Source organism: Catharus ustulatus, chromosome 1 (genome assembly GCF_009819885.2).
Source record: "Catharus ustulatus isolate bCatUst1 chromosome 1, bCatUst1.pri.v2, whole genome shotgun sequence".
Taxonomy (NCBI): Eukaryota; Metazoa; Chordata; class Aves; order Passeriformes; family Turdidae; genus Catharus; species Catharus ustulatus.
The window spans coordinates 7165013-7181590 of record NC_046221.1 but is presented as its reverse complement, the minus strand read 5'-3'; the positions used below and the strand labels follow the sequence as shown (position 1 = coordinate 7181590).

General features: G+C 40.3%; 1 protein-coding gene across 4 annotated transcripts in view; it reads right to left on the bottom strand.

Moving 5' to 3' along the window:
• DPP6 (dipeptidyl peptidase like 6) overlaps positions 1-16578 on the bottom strand; it is a 573188-nt gene that overhangs the window by 303584 nt on the left and 253026 nt on the right. The window contains exon 1 of one of the 4 annotated variants that reach the window (XM_033054005.2): positions 1206-1355. The exons of the other annotated variants lie outside the window; for them this stretch is intronic. Within the exon in view, the coding sequence (XP_032909896.1) occupies positions 1206-1256 (51 nt within the window). The 5' untranslated portion in view covers positions 1257-1355. Of the gene's footprint in view, positions 1-1205; positions 1356-16578 lie in introns of those variants that run through there. 4 annotated transcript variants of the gene reach the window in all.

The following is a 16578-nucleotide window of genomic DNA, read 5'->3' as shown; positions in this document are numbered from 1 at the left end:
TAAGCACCATGCTTTGACTACAGCAATTATCTCATGTCACTTAATATGATATAATATCTACTTATGCTTAATGGATCTGTTTTAATTTCTAAGGAAACTGCCTGTTTGCACAAATGAAACTTGTATGATGATTAAAATATAATTTTCACTCAGGCAATAACACTTTTCAACAAACAAAACCGTAAATAGAGATGTTACATCTATTTGAACAGACTTATAAATGTGAATGTCCTGTAGTACTCAATGCCCTGACTATAAATTGCTGTACATTATGGAAATTAAGCATTTCTCATCATTGAATATCAAATGATATGAATGAATATAAAACCAAAGCTAAGTTAAAGTTGTCAAATCAATGTTATCACTAAGCAAGTCAACTGAGCTTCAGATCAGGGAAAATACACATTATTTAATTAATAATGTAACATAATTTACACAATTAACTGATATCAGAGCCCCATCTTCTGAAAGCATCCAAACAATTTTATTTAAAGACTTTTAAATTCCTTTTAAGATGGCTACTCTTTGCAGCAATTTTTGCAATGAGAAAAACTAACCCCAAACTTTTCAAGAAGACCCAGATCATGAGACATCAGAGAGATGCCAGTTTCACTTGTTGCACCACATTAACTTCACATTTTTTAAAGAATCATCAGTTTAATTTTTCTTATTTCCAACCTATAAGTCATGTAATTGCTTATAAAGTAAATATGACAACCTATTATGATTTAATTTGACCATCATGTTAGATTCCAATGCTGCAGGGGCTTTAACCATGTTCCATTTAGTTCAGCTGTAAAGTATCTCAGCTCTAAAACACAGCCTGAGGGGAAAAGAGGCTTTTTTATTTTTTGTAATGCCTTTTTTATATTCATCCAACCTTAAATGGCATTTTTAAAGGCCACAGAGGAAATCAGTTTAGCTTAGTTTCCTCAAGATATCTTACTGTACAAATGTTGTTGTTGCAAATTCTCTGAAACTTTTCTCAGAAGTCAAATAAACTTGAATGCTTAATGTCTCGAGAAATTTGCAAAGATGCAGCTAATATGCAAGAAAAAAAAAAGCATACAATCAAACCCTGCAATAAAAAGTCTCATCAAGCAACGTGCATGCAGCCAAGTCCACAAACACCAGAATCATCTGCTTGCAATTTATTTGCTACCATTGCAATCTTTTTAAGAGATTGATGCATATTTTTCACTCACCCTCCATATTTTTTTAAATTTCTTCATTCTGGACAATTTAGTTTTGTTCATCTCTGAGGTCTGCAGATCAAGTACATATCCTATGTGGCTGTAGACATATTTTACAACCAGTCAGGAGCCCAAAACAGCAGAGTGATGGATATTCTTGAAAACAGAGGCACTCCCTGGCTTTTAATGCTGCTTCCAACAACCACACAGTTCACAGCTCAGCATAAAGTAACCAATAGCTGAACATAGGCATAAAAAAAAAAAAAAGAAAGCCAAAATCCCTTCTTTGAGATGATATAGGGAGAAGTCTTGATCCAGCCAATGCTTGATTTAGGTCAGTGGAAAAAAAAAAGAAAAAAAGATGCTATTATGTCAGCCATCCAACTTTAAGATGACTTGTGAGCTGACAGTCATGGCACTTTAAAGCACCGTCATGATGAGTCTTTACAAAGGGATTGTTTTAATCCTATATTTTAAAGAACCCCAAAAACCCAAGCTACTTAAGCAGCATGGAAATCACATGATATTACAAAAATATCTGCAATGTGCTGCAAGGGAATGAAGCTGAGAAATACCTCAGTCTTTTCTACTTTATTTCTGTGGTTTCTTAAGGGTGGGAGATTTGCATGATTGTGGGCACCTACAGACATCTCATTCCTCCTAAATTGTTTTTAATTCTTTGTCTCTCTTTAAATTAAAATAAAATATCATATAAAATAGAAAATGCAGAGATATTAATTTTTAAGTTCCTGAAAATCAATCAGTTACCCATGAAATTCCACCAATTTTTTTATGAAGGGAAGACATCAGTGAGAGAATCTGTCCAGGATGGATGCCCCATAGAAAGTCCTGACCATAAAAATTTTAATCACAGTTCATGCTACCCAGCTCACAGGACTATAAGAGAGAAGGACCATTTGGTTTTATTGTTCATACATCTGGGCTTCCTATGTTCCCTTTTATAATTTCAGGAAATGGAAAAGAAAGCAGAAAGAGTGTGAAATATCCCTCTCTGGTAAGACATAAAACCCCCTACCATAACTTAAATTCATTTTTGGAATGAGAAAATAAGTTTGTTTGACAAACACTGATTTATTGCTGGTAGTTACAACTCCCAAGCTGATCTTCTGCAGTGTGGAGGAGCATAAGAGGCCACCTCTACAGATGTGACCACAGAGGACACCCTTCTGAAGTGTCAGCTCTGACTGAAAGCCTGATGGTGTAACCCAGATGCTGGGAGGAACTCATCCAGCAGAGTTATGTAAGAGATTTGCTTTGAATACCTGGTGTTGTGACTGGCTGTCTCAATAAGAAAAGGAGTGGCCATAATGTTCTTATGTGACTGATGGCACTTTCTTTGTCACATTGTGCTGCCATTCATGCTCATCCCTGTGCCACAGAAGGAGCATCACAGCTCCTGTCCCCATCTTACACAGTGCAGGGTGTACCTGATCAGATTACACTGATCACCTTCGATATTCTGGTCAATACTCACACAGCCCTGATGAAACCTTTTCTCTCCCTCTCTGCATGGGGAGGCAGGAGCGTTGTGGGGCTGAACCTGTAATGTCCTAATTGTGCCATTATTCACAGGGTACAGCAAACCCACATGGGGATGTGCATTGACCTGTAATTTGGGACCTGACCTTCACTTCCTAATGGCTGTGAGATGTTTCACTAAATGTAAAGATCCATTTCAAAATGTGGATACCAAATTTAGTCGGCATCAAGAGCTGTTATGTGCTAATTATGGAAGTGACACACTGGTCCTGTGGATCTACTTGATTATTTTATTCTCACATTTAGTATCAGAGTCCTAATGTTGTTCCATGAGGAGCATTCCCATTCATTTTAATGGCAGTGAAATCTGACCTTTCAGATAAAAGTTCAATACCTTGAACCTTTATCTCAAAGGTTCAATAACCTGTTCAATAAAGAATAAAAGTGATTAATTTCATGTTTATCTGAAAGGACTAGCTATACTTCATTAAATTTCTTCATATCCCTTTAGTAATCAGCCTCTCAATTATCTGACAGTATTCCAAACCTTTTCAGACTTACTCTTCTGTCATTCTGGCAATACACCCTTAATCTGACTGCACTGAAGAGACGGATAAGAATATTTCAATTTTCTTAGCATTTATTGTTAGTCAGATTAGTTAATGATTAGTTAGATGTAAGAGAATGTGTAGAAACCCTTGCTGACGTTATGCAATCAGTATTGAGGCCCCAAGCACTTCAGTCAAGCTCGGTGCAGACAAGTGCTGTTCTGGAGCACGTGCTGTGACTGCAGGCACAGCTGTGACTTCTGCTGGGGCTGTGCCTCTGAGCCAGCCCAGAGGAGCAGCTGTGTGCTCACATCTGCCTGCCCACTGAGAGCTGGGCACTACCTCAGTGCCATTCTCCTCTTTCCCAGCTTTGTTTATTCACCACCAGACACCCACAGCTGAAAGTGCACTTTCCTGGACTCCAGTGATACCCAAAATGAAATGGAATCTCTCCCTGAAATGGCTCCTCTAAGCAGTACAAGAATGTGCTTTGTATTCCTTTGTCCTCAAAAGATGGGAACAAACTTCTGGCTTTCCATGCTGCAAGAAGTGAAACTTTTCAGGAGAATTCTTTTGTTTGCTGTGACCAGGGCTTATAAACAACAAAGCACATCCAGGCCAAGGTCAAGCCAAACCTGGCTCTGCCCTGTGGATTTCTCCTTTGTGGTTTGACTGTTATGGTCAGGAGCAAGGGGAAATATTTCTTCTGAATTAAAGCCACTGCAGAGTCATTCAAAATGCTTTCACCAACTTAAGGGCTTTTGACATTCTAATGTGCTGAAAAGTGGCTTTCAGCACATTTTTAACACAGTTTCATGATAAAATCCTAATTCAGAAATAAACTGCCACAGTTCATTCACTATTACTCTGACAGTTGCACTTTGGGAGACCAACTTCTCTCTAGGCTCAGGAAGTCTGAGGCACACAAATGTCAGAGCACTGGCATTTCCCAGGTCATGCTGACAAGGTGAGGGGGTTTGAGGGGGTTGGAAATATTAATGACCAAATCACTTTCTCATGTCCTTCAACTCCTTTCCATAAACTCTGACCTCTTAATAAACATCCTTACATTCCTGTTCTCTTTTCACTGAACCATAACATTTCTTCTACACAACCTGCACTTTGGAAGAAACAGGTGAAGAAATGGCGACAAACACAGGCACAAAGAAATCATATTGATGTTTCAAAAAAAAAAAAAATGCAACTGCCAAATTTCCCACAAGCTCTTACAGATTATTTACTTTCAGTATTAAGTATTAATCTTCAGTATTAACTTTCTCCATTTGGCTGCCTTGCTGGGTTGCACATTTGTGCCATCGAGCAGTGGCTGCTGCTGTGAGTTTTGCTGCTTTGCTTCCAGTAAGGTGAGATGCTCAGCTTTTACCCAGTAATTTAGTTAAACATAATGGAGTGAAATCATCCCAGAATATTTACTGCAAGCTCAAAATCCCACCTCAGCTGCATTTACTGAGTGCAATAACACTATGTGTGTTCCTGTAAGTATAATTTGGTTCCTATAGCAGCTCTCAAATTAACAGAAGAGGAAGAAGGTTTGATTGCAGTAATCAATCACAGGATTATAAACCACCAGTGTGGAAGGTGGTGAAAACAAAATCTGCACTGCAAGGAGTTACTGGGAAAGCCTTTGCTGAGAAATATTAATAGGAAATCACAGAAGTACTGCTGACACCTCATTTGGATAGTGGGTACAATTTTGGTCACTCATATTCATGAGCAATGAATACAAAACCAGAACAGAGGCAAATAATTGCTGGCAAATGATTTGGGGCAGTGGAGAAACTTCTCGTGACAGAAACTACTGGAGCCTGATTAAAGGAAGGCTGCCATCTATAAATACACTGGGAAAGGAAGCAGGAATGGGGAAGACTATTTAACCCCAAATTTGACACTGACCCTGGGCAGACATGGATAAACCAGAAAGAACAAATGCAAGCTAAAAAACAGAAAATGGTTTGTTACCATCTAACTCTGGGTTATCTTCCCAATAAAAGCAGAAAGGAATAAATGTTACATGAATCTAAGATCATTCTGAGTGGTTTATGAGGGGAACAGATTACAGGGTGCCTGCATTATGAAATCCTGAAAAGCTGCTACCAATTTCCTACTCTTCACAGTGCTCTGCTGACAGAATTAGGCAAACATCTTTGCAAGTTGAACCTGATGCTCAGCTGCCCTGTGAGCACCAGCTGTGACCCTTTTCTGCTCCCAGTGAGAGCACACTGCCCCATGAAGTGGTCTTAGGACTGCTCTAACTTTCTCTATTTACCTGTATAAGCCCCTGGGTTCATTTGCTCACCAGGACATGATCTGGTCATACCCCTGCACTGGGAATCATCACAACAGCCAGATGCAGAATGTTCTGACAAGTAAAAAAAATATAAAAATACAAACAAACAAACAAAAGCTAATGAAAAGCTAACAAACAAAAGCTACAGGAGAGGAAAATATGTCAATCTGCAGTCCTGTTAGCTTATGATGTCCTCAGAAGAGAAAGAAGTAGAATCACACTGATTTCCATCACAGCTTATTAATTGACTCTGGAAAGGGACATGGTACCCCAGAGCCACAGCCCAAAACAGAGAACAGGGGAAGTGAGATTCCAAACTCATGGAGAAAAAGCCAGAGCAAAAATACCCCCTGTATTACTGGATGATAATAACTGCTGGAAGTAAAAGGAGCAGAACTGAAACACCCAGCTCTCCATCTCGTTTCGTGAAGATCTCACAGTGGCTTGGACATTGTAGCTGAGCTGTGATGAAAACAGGTGCAAACACACAAGGCCACAGTGACAGGAGGATGTTGTGGCCAGCTCTGCCCACAGATAGTTGTGACTCATGGATACAAGCCTGGAGAGAAGAATTTTCACACCTCCAGCTTTCCCCTATCTCCAGCCTGAGCTGCCCATCGTAGCCTCTGAAGATGATGGCAGCTTTTAGCCAAAACACAGAAAACTGATGTGTTTCATTCTTCCCTTGCTTCCAGGACTGGCTGTACTCATTCTGCCACTGACAGCACTGATTCTGCTGCGTGCTCAGAAGCAGGATTGGATCCCAATTCACCCCCAAACAGTATTTTCCTGCTGACTGTCACTATAAGGAGACCAAGGACAACATTCCCATTGCCATCCCACACTGTCCTGTCAGATGGTGCCCATGTGAGCCACACAGATGTCTGAACACAAACTCCTGCTCACTTTATCTCAATGGTAGGTAAACCCAGGATATACTTTTGATGAAGTTCCTCCCTTGAGTATGTGGCACACTGCAGTTGTGGCAATAAAACATTGTGAGGCAGATCAGAAAATTCAGCTTTTCTTACCAGGTTATTTTCAGGGCAGGTCAGTTCAATTATCAGCACATTGATCTGGCTCACAGCAGGCCACCGTGTTCAAACCATTGTTGGCAGGCTGAGGACAAGCAGCTCCCTCCTCTGGCATTGCCTTCCAGCCCCTCATGCTGGGAATTTCACTGAGCTCCTGAGCCTGCCCAGTGCTTCATGGAAACACCAGCCCTCACAGGGCAGGGAATCAGCTGTTTGCAAGCAAAAAGCACTGGGAAGAAGCCACAGTGCAGCAGTGTGACAGTACTGAAGATCATTAGCAGGAGGAAATAATGTCGATTTAATGGTCTCCACTATTTGCATATATATTAACTCAAATGAATACTGCAGGCACATCCATGCACTGTGCTAGAGAAATATGAAGGGAAAAAAAGTCCTCATATATAAGTGCACATAGGCAGGCATGGAGTCTTTGCAAAATGCAGCACCTATTTCTGCTTAGTTGTTCCAAGTCACACTCAGTGGCTGATTTCCAGTCTGCAGGAGATGGCAGAGAGAAAGCCTGAAAGCAGTGTGGGCTCCTGGTGGAACAAGATAATCTGAGACAGCCTGCCATCTCCACTGTCTGTCACTAAAAGGCCCCATTTGTTATAGATTTTGTACTTTTTGCAAGCAGTGTCTTCATCAAACTCAGCTACACAGATTTTAGGATCCCAGTATGAGGTTTTTAACAGGTGCTCCTTCCCTCCACTGCAAGTGTTCTGTGTCTCAGCTTGTATAAAAGCTGTAGAGAAGAAAAAGCATCATTGCCCCATTTCTGCCAGCGTGTTTAGACTGTGGTATACAAAATACCAAATATCTTTATGGAAATTCAGTGCCAAAAGTAAAAATCTTCTTACTCATATTGAAGGTAAAACCAGATAGAAATTACAGAGTTTTTTTCTTAAATTGTGATTTTTAAACCTGAAAACTTCCATTCTCACCTACATGGCAGATGTACAGCATCACCTACTCCTGATTTACACCAGTGGGTTCAGTGTGAAGTGCTGGCCCCTTGGCCAGCAGCACTGATGATCTGTGACATGCTGTGCATCAGGAGCCCAGAGCCCTTGGGCTTTGGTCTGCAGCAAAAGAGACTGAGGACTTTGGCCTCTCCTGTCCTCTCTTTGGACAAACCCCCCCTTCTTGCCTGGGAGCAAGAGTGCTAAGAAAAGGAGTAGAAGAGTGAAGTGGACAGACAGAAATACAAAAAAACACTCAAACCCACCCTCCTGAAAGGCCAACTTTATTAAAATTGTCAAATATGAATAGACTAGAGCCCTGGGATCCATGGGAAGGCACACTGGTCGGAGTTACCAGATCTCTCTGAGCATCCCCTCGCTCCTGCAGCTGGGGCAGCCCAGCTAAGCAAAAGTTTCCAGAACAAGCATCTCCAGGGCTGTCCTCCACTGGATTTTGGCAGTTTGACAGCTCACTGTAAACCTTTTCCACACATAACAAATTACAGTAAATTATATTACCTCTTGTTGTAAGAAAGTCCTGATTCTCTGAAATTAAACTAAAATAAACCAATTTACAAACAGGAGTAAAGAGTTAAGCAGTTCCTGTCAGATATTTTTCCAGCCTGAGTTTGGAAAGTTTCACTGATCTGACAACTTTTGCAGGCAATCTAGCCTGGCTGCTACAGTTGAAAAGTTAAATTTCCAAGCTCATTATTCTATGCCATGCCTGCATGAAGACCTAAGGACTGTTTTCCCCTTTACCATTACTCTAGAAATAAATAAAAAATATCACTGTGTGTCCCTGTGACAACAGGCATTAAACAATACCTGGGGTTACACTTTAAAAGTTAATTTTCCATCTATGGTATAGATTCCTTCTCAGGCTTAATAGATGCTATTTTATAGAGACAGTTTCTATTTCTGTCCCTTTTTAGGTACAGATAAAATTGTTTACAATTGTATTTAATGGTGCATTGCACTCTGGCAGAGTGTGTTTTGTTTTTAGTCTAAATTGTGTTGCTCTCTGACATTGATTGGTACAACACTGCCTTGAAGATTTCTGCTTTTGTTTGTCTATCCTGTGTATTCCTGGGTTGTTAGGAATAGCAGTGGTTTACCAACCCTGTTATTATTTTCACTAGAGCTGCTGAGCTGCCTAAAGTCAGCTTGTCCCCAGCAAAAAAACAAAACATGAAAGGTCAACAAATTAGGTTTAAAGAAGATACACAGAAAGCTATTTTTCTACCCCTAAGAATATAATCTGTATTTTAGATAAACAAATATAGAATTATAAACAACATGAAAAAGCAATCAGACACAGACTTTCGAAGATGCCAGGCATGGGGAGGACAAGCCACTCTCTGCATCCAGTGATTGTGCCACCATTCCCTCAGGGCTTCTCCTCCTTTAAAGGACAAATTTTACAGGGGAAGCAAAACCCAATTGCTACCCCTGTTCAGACAGATTTTTCATTTGAAGTCCCCACCAAGGTGACCAATTAATGTTAATCCAGAGGGCATTTTGTGTGATCGACCATTAGCGATGCAATCAACCCATTCATGGCCATCCACTGCCAACACATTTGGGTCATTATGAAGATGGATCATTTTGAGCTGCTAGTTAGAGGGAAAAAGCTTCTTATCCCATTCCCATAACCATCCAGACTCTGTTAGATGTAATTACTGCTGGGCAATAAGGGAGGCTCAGCAAAGGGACAGACTGAAATATGTCCTCAAGAGCCTCAAATGTTTTGGATCTAATTCCTTAAAGCCCCTTATATTTCTAAAAATATTAGCTTTGCCTCCAAAGGTGGGGCTCATTTGGTGAAACACAGACATGGAGGTCTGAGCAAAGCCATCCTGGACAGCTTTGGAAGGCAATGGAGCTCAGGTCTGTGAAGTCACGGGAGGAACCTAAATCCAGGTGGAAGAGCAAGGACCTGGAAGTGCCATTATTGCTCTTTTGATCATAAAGGGATTTTAAGGTGACTGGATCAGATGGAAATGTCTCTGCTTCATTAAAACAAAACCTGCCCCCTGAGCATTCTGAGCAATTTTGCACCACCTCTGATAAAATCCTTCTCCTTGCAACCCTTGCAGGTTTTTGCACTTCCAGGAGCAGGATTTGTGTGTTCATCTGGATGCACGTGAGCACACCAGGACAGGAGGAATGATAAATGTGCCCAGGGCTGGATACCAATGTCCCACAGGGAAGGGCATTTCTTTGCTCTATTTACTAGGAAAGTAGAAATGCTGGCAGGCTCCTTCTGCCACTAGATTTCCAAGCAGATGCCCAATGACCACGTTAGTGGCTGGTTAGGGCACTTAAAGCATTCTCTAAATGTTTAATATTTTATTCCTCCCTTGAAGCATCTGGTGTAAGTCACTTCTGGAAAGAGAACGCTGGACCAGATGGAGCATTAATCTGTGACATTCTGATCTGGTAATTCCTATGTTAATTTTTATGACAATTGAGATGGGCATTGGCCACAGGACCCAATCTGAGTCAATTTATTATAGGAAAATCCTTTTTTTCCCCTTTTCCTTTTCTATTGAAAAGCTTTTTTTTTTTTTTTCCCTTTTTTAATGTTGGATTTCACAGTGCAACACCTGGGGAGAAAAAAGAGGCATTGCAGATTTCAGGAGTTAAGAGGTGGGCTCCCACTGCTGCCTCAGATACAGAATGAAAAGAGGAACATTTTTTACATTGTTATCTGCAGATTGGGCAGATGTCTTTTCAGCTATCTAGGAGCTAAGTACTGTGTGATATGCACCAGCAAATGCAGTGTTTAGTGTATTATAGTCAGGATCATAAAGAAGCCTGGAGGTTCCCTTATGAACCCCAGCTGTGTTGGCTTAGAAGGATACAGGAACAAAGTCTATGATTACAACATGCTACATTTTTAGAAATTATCAATAATATCAGAGTCCAAAACACCCAGCACAAGTGATCACAGAGGGAACTGATTTTCACCACATTTCTGAATATATCAGAGTTCTTTCCATGTTACACTCAAGAATAAAGGCACCCCAAACTATCAGGCACCATCAAAATGCCACTCTGAGATACAGAAGTCTGTTCTAAACTCCAGGAACACAGCCAGGTTATGCTGTGCCCCCACTTAAAGACAGTTTGATTGATCAAGGTCAGCTATGAATAATACAGACAATTTTATAGCCACATAATTTTCTCTAATTAAACCTCCAGCTTCTATCTGGATACTTCTCCCTTATGTTGTTTATGCTTATACATCCTTGTGATGCCAAGCTATGAAAAATTATATGGGTCATATAATCTTGCCACTGTTCTTTTCTTACATTAATATATTAATTCCAAAAATATGGAGCAAAAATATGAACGAAAAGATTCATGGCTACACTTCAGTGTGGGTAGATGTGAGTCCTTGCAGGCATTTTAGAGATTAGCAGTGCAACAAATTATTAGTTCCTCTAAATATCTGGTTCTGGCTAAAGAAACTAATCATATAAAACTGAATCATTAGCCTTTGGCAAACTGCCTCAGTTCCTGTTAGAACAGGCTGGTACAAGATGAGAAATTGAATGAGGTGGTTTGGATGTTTTTTCTTTTTTAATAGCACAGGAATGTAGAAAAATTTTTGCCCATTAATTTTAATGTACTGAATAAGGCCTGAAAACATCCAGTAAAAATAGATCTGTTGTTTTCTAGTTGTGTTCATGAAGGATTCCTTGTCTCTGTGTGGCCATTTAAAATATACACTGTGATTGCACTTAAAGGTTAATGGGAAATTTCATGTCATTTTTGTCAGGGTTGTGTTCCCTTAAGTTACAGTGATGAAATGCCAAAGTGGTGACGTTTCCAATGAGTTTCACAGGGCTGCACCAGCAATCACACACTCATCACTGCTTAAATGGAGTTTTCTGCATGAACTTGTTCTGGGTGGGTTTGTACCAATAAGGTACATTATTATTACAAACCATGGCATGGAGTAGAGGGGACACAAAGCTGCACCATCCCTCTGGGGCAACCTGAGGCAAATGCTACCCTTGTTCATAACACCAGAGCCCAAAAAAGCCAGGGTTTAGGGACAAGAGGGTCCTGCCATTTCCAGTCACCCTATGAAAGAGGGATTTGCAGCTCAGAGAGCTCACACAGAGACCAATTTCCTGCTAAAATGTCTCTTTTTCAGCTCACCCCTCACATCTGTGTGGCCTCCCTCCCATAGAAAGCCTTTGCCAGAATCGTTTTTCTGCTTCACAATAGAAACCAGTTGGGCTAAACCCAGTCCTGTGGGAGTGCATCTGCTCAGGCAGTCCTGAGAATGGGAATGGCCTGGGAGAAAGTATTTATCTCAAAAATGTCACTTGGAGAAATTTCTCCTGTTACCTGAGTAACCAAGTGTCTGATTTACACTGAATTGAATATTTTGACTGCATTTTTTCAAGAATTAAAGCAGCTTGAGATAAAAGCCTGAACAAATTCAGTCTCTTACAGTAAGTAAGCTCACAGAGTCCACAGCAAGCCCCCACATCAGCAATGGAAGCACCTGGGGATGTAGAAGGGTCAGAGGATGCAATCACACTTGGAGCCTGTATTTCACACAGCCACAGGATCATAGAATCATTAAGGCTGGAAAAAAAATCTGCAGTACCATCAAGTCCAACCTTTGACCAAACAGCACCATGACCCCCAAACCACAGCACAAAATGTTGTCCTTTTGTGTTCTGGACACTTCCAGGGATGGTGACTCCATGACTGCCCTTGGGAGCCTGTCCCAATGGGCTCTTTCTGTACTGGGGGCATGGAGAATTCAGTTCTAGGGCTTTCTTTAAAATATGGCACAGATTTGCTGGTTGCCTCATCATGTCACCCTGTATTTCCCCAGCACCAACACAGGGTCAGTGCACAGGGGAGTGGGACAGGGCAGCAGCACAAGGCTGCAGTGCCTGCTGGCAGGAGAAAACCTGCCAGGGTGCTGCTCCATCAAATCCCAGGCTGGGATGTGCTGGGCTCCTTCTGGAGGTACAGGATCACACAGCCACCTCTACCTGAGCCACCCCACAGAGCTGGGAGGGTGAGGAGGCTGAGAGAGAAGGAATTTATAAGTAGGGATAGGAAGGCAAGGCTGGAGCTGAAAGATATGGGATAAGAAAGATCCTCTTAAGGCACATCTGAAAAGATTGAAGGCCAGGGAAGAAAGAAAGAGAGAATCTCAAGGAAACAGTGATAAAGCAGCCTGGTGAGAAGGATGTGAATAAGAGAAGGTTACAGGAACAGGAGGCTGCTGAAAGGCAAAGAGAGGTGCCAAGAGGAAAGATACCTGGTCCTGACAAAGTGAGGACAGACAGAAGAAATGTTATCTGGGGCAAATATCCCAGAACAGAATATGATCTTCTCCCCTGTTTGGAGTAGGAAATGACAATTCCTATCTACAGGTATGTTTTAACAACTTCCACATTTTTTTCCTTTATTTCCCCCTGCTGCCTCCATCAAAACCTTCAACTGTCTGAAGTCACATTAAGGAAATTCTAATTTTCACATGGAAGATTCATAGTTTGTGTGGGGGGTAATGCACATTTGTGACATTGCCTTCACCTGCAGGCTGGTGTGAGAGACATTGGTATGAGATTTTCCCTCTGAGCTGAAGTGCTTGTGAAGGTCATCAAAGTCCAAGGAGCAATATATCAGTTAGCAAGGCCTGCTTTGGAAGAGTTCTGGCTCTTTTGTCAGATGATTTTTCTGAACTATTTTCTGAAAGGAATAAGCCTTTGAGAAAATCATTAATTCCATCCTGAGTACAATGAACAATAAGAGGAGGAAAGAAAAGGCAGCACCCTGATGAGTTCTCTGAAAAGATACACATTTCATTTTTCCTAAAAAATTACAATCAGAAGCATTGCTGAGCTATTTTTATCCCTTCTGTTGATTTTTACAGATGTCTAAATTTGGATACAATCTATTCAATAAACAAGTAGGATGATTAAAAAGAGGCTCCTTGTTGGATTTCCCAGCCTGTTTGTTTCTATGAAGATGTCTCTCTTTTGTTTCTACTGGAATTAGGTCAACTAGTACAAGATTTTGGGAGCCTCTTTTGTGTCTATCAGAGACAAAATTAAAATGGTATCACCAATCCAGGCAACTTTGAGTGAGAAAGAAGATCCTAAGGGAGATCAGTTTTATCATTGGAAATTATCCCACACTGCTCTGTCCCCACAAGTGATGAGCTTTGGAATGGCTCAAAAAATTATAAGATATCTGTGCTGTGTTTAAGCCCCTAATTTATAGTACATGCAAAATATTGGACAAGCAAATATGTGCTTTTTAGGTCCACAAGATCCCAATTTGGCTCCTGGGGCAGCCATCAGATCTGAAGTGCTTTTCCCATCCTTTGAGAAGGAAATTAAAGTTTTTCAAACTAAAAACAGGCTGATGAAGAAAAAAACCTGTTTTGAAAATATGGTCAGTCAAGAGGAAAATCAGGCCAAAAATATTCACGTTTCTTCAGAAGAACTGTGTTAATGTAACACTTTCAGTCAAATTAAAAGAAGGGAAAATATGACAGAGCAGCAAAACTTGATGAGCTGACATTAATGATTCTACCTCTTGTAATGATCAGAGGGAACTCTCTAGACCAGGAGACCTATTAAGTCTTTGAGAATAAGCAATACCTCCTTTTGAGAGTGAGAGGTTCAATTAAATAATCTGAGTGAGTTTTTGGAAGTTTGGCCAAGGCAGCTTATCTATGGCAGACTGCCTCTGAAATGAGTCTCCAGGCCCCAGTGGAATGTGCTTGGCTAAAAGGTACCAAATTCCATCAAAATCATTAATGATGTTACTTGCTGAATTCTGGAGTGCAGAGGATAGCCCTGGGCTCAGGAGGGCCAGGTGAGATGAGCTGAAATAAAGTACTGAGTCTGTCAGAACTCACTCAAGCTTCTAAAAATAGCACTCAGTGTTTTATTCACAAGGGTAAATTACTTAATTTCGAGTCCCTTCATGGTGCTCAGCTCCCAGCAAGGCTGGGATTGGCTTTCTGCCATACAAACCACCCTTGTCTTGGCTCAGGCACATGAGCCTCAGGAAGAAACCAGTGAGAAGCAGCTCTGAAGGGAAACTGAGGCAGAGGGAACTGCAGACAGGGTGACAGCAGAGAGTGCAGAATAACTGCATGGTGTCCTTCTAATGCTGACCTTTAAGATCACTTATTTATTCTAAAAATAGGTAATTTTTTTGCAAATTCTTGATTTACATTTTCCTTTTTTCCCCCTGCTGTTCAGGTGTTAATTTCCTGTGTATGCTTGATGTATGAGATAGGTACATTTCTCAAGGGATTTTAAAAATCTACTTTTGAAGGTACATACACACATCCCCTGTCAACCCCTGCTCATATACCCAGGAGATATTGCCAATTACTTCTATAGCTCACCTGGCCACTCAATAAGGCCAAATGCTATAAATTGATTGGCACAATGGCAGATCATTGCAGATTTTGAAAGATTCTTACAAGTTTGATGTGAGGGAAGAATGTGAGAGCTCATTACATGTGCCAGGGTATAATCTACACTTCTTTAATGTTAGCTACAGTTCCTTGTGTTAATATTTATCCCTTGTAGTGCACTTTTTAAAAAGTCTTTCCAATATTATACACTAGGCCTGAACAGAAAAAAGAGGCTAGGGGGACTCTTTGTTTTGTCATTTGACTTTTTGCTTTTAAATTTTTACTACATTTTGCTCCAGGAATTCCATTGTCATCAGGATGCTAATAAACTAGTGGCACTAGGGAATCTCTTTGAGTTTGAATTTTCAAAGGCCACCAGCTCTGCTGTGCTTATTTTTTGCCTTTTTTCCCTAGCAATTGCACAAGTGTTCTACAGATTTGAGGAAAAAAATGCACATTCTCCTATTTTCTTCCATATCAGAGAAGCAATGATGTGAGTTGTTAAAAGCAATCCCTCTTAATATGGGTTTCAGTCTTGGGCCAGAGTGAATACTCTGAGGAAGAATAGAATAATAAAACCATTTTAAATGAAGAGAAGCACAAAAAAACAAACAAACAAACAAAAAAAAAAAACCAGCAGAAATGGGATGGAAGTAACCCTGGACCTCAACTCACAGAGGGAAAAATACTTCCATGGTAAGAATAATCAGTATTTTAGTCTGTAGAATAACCTTCCAGTGCATTTCACAAAAACAACACTTCAAGATATTTGCAACAGAACTGGACAAGACACTGCACAGCAGGGGATACACAAAAACCATAATCTAATAGGTAGGATAATAGCATAATCTAATAGATATCTTCCAATTTCAGTGCCTGATGGTTTTGGAAAATTCTTACAGCAAATACAATAAATCTCTTACAATATCAAGCAATAAAGCAGCAATTACTAAAGGTCATGACTGTAATTAAACAGCATTATTTATTTTATTGCCAGTGCCTCATTTTCTATTAAGTTATATGCTAATCCAGTTAAACTAACAGCTATGCTTATTTCTAAATTTTTTTTTTTTAGAATCTTTGAGAAGCTTTATTGCTGGAGAGTTGAGTCTCTTTTGCTCATGCAATGGTTAGAACTGACACCTTTTCATACAAATGTAACAATACATAATAGCTAACATTTTCTTCAATCTCAAGGTTAAAATTAATTTTTCATGCTTGCCTTGTTGTATTTCTAGCTGTATTCATTCATTTTTTCAGTTTAGGCTCACTCATCTGAATCCTACTTGCTTGCCAAGTTCTCCAAGTCACATTTGGTTAATGCATCTCATCTAATACTGGAAGTACAGAACAATATCATGATGCTATTTCCTTCTGTTTAAATTTCTTCATTTTAAGAATTAGGTTGAGGACAGTTTTCCACTTGATGATGTGTGAACACTCACTAGAAGACTTTATTATTATGTCAAGTCCTACTTCTGACAATCACATTTGTGCTACTATTTCTCAGCATTGTGATTCCCAACTCCTTACTGGGGTTTTTTTTATCCTTTGTTTCTGTAAGGTTTACCTGCAGATGTACCTGGAGTTTTGCCCTTACTGCTCCAAAGGTAATTTCT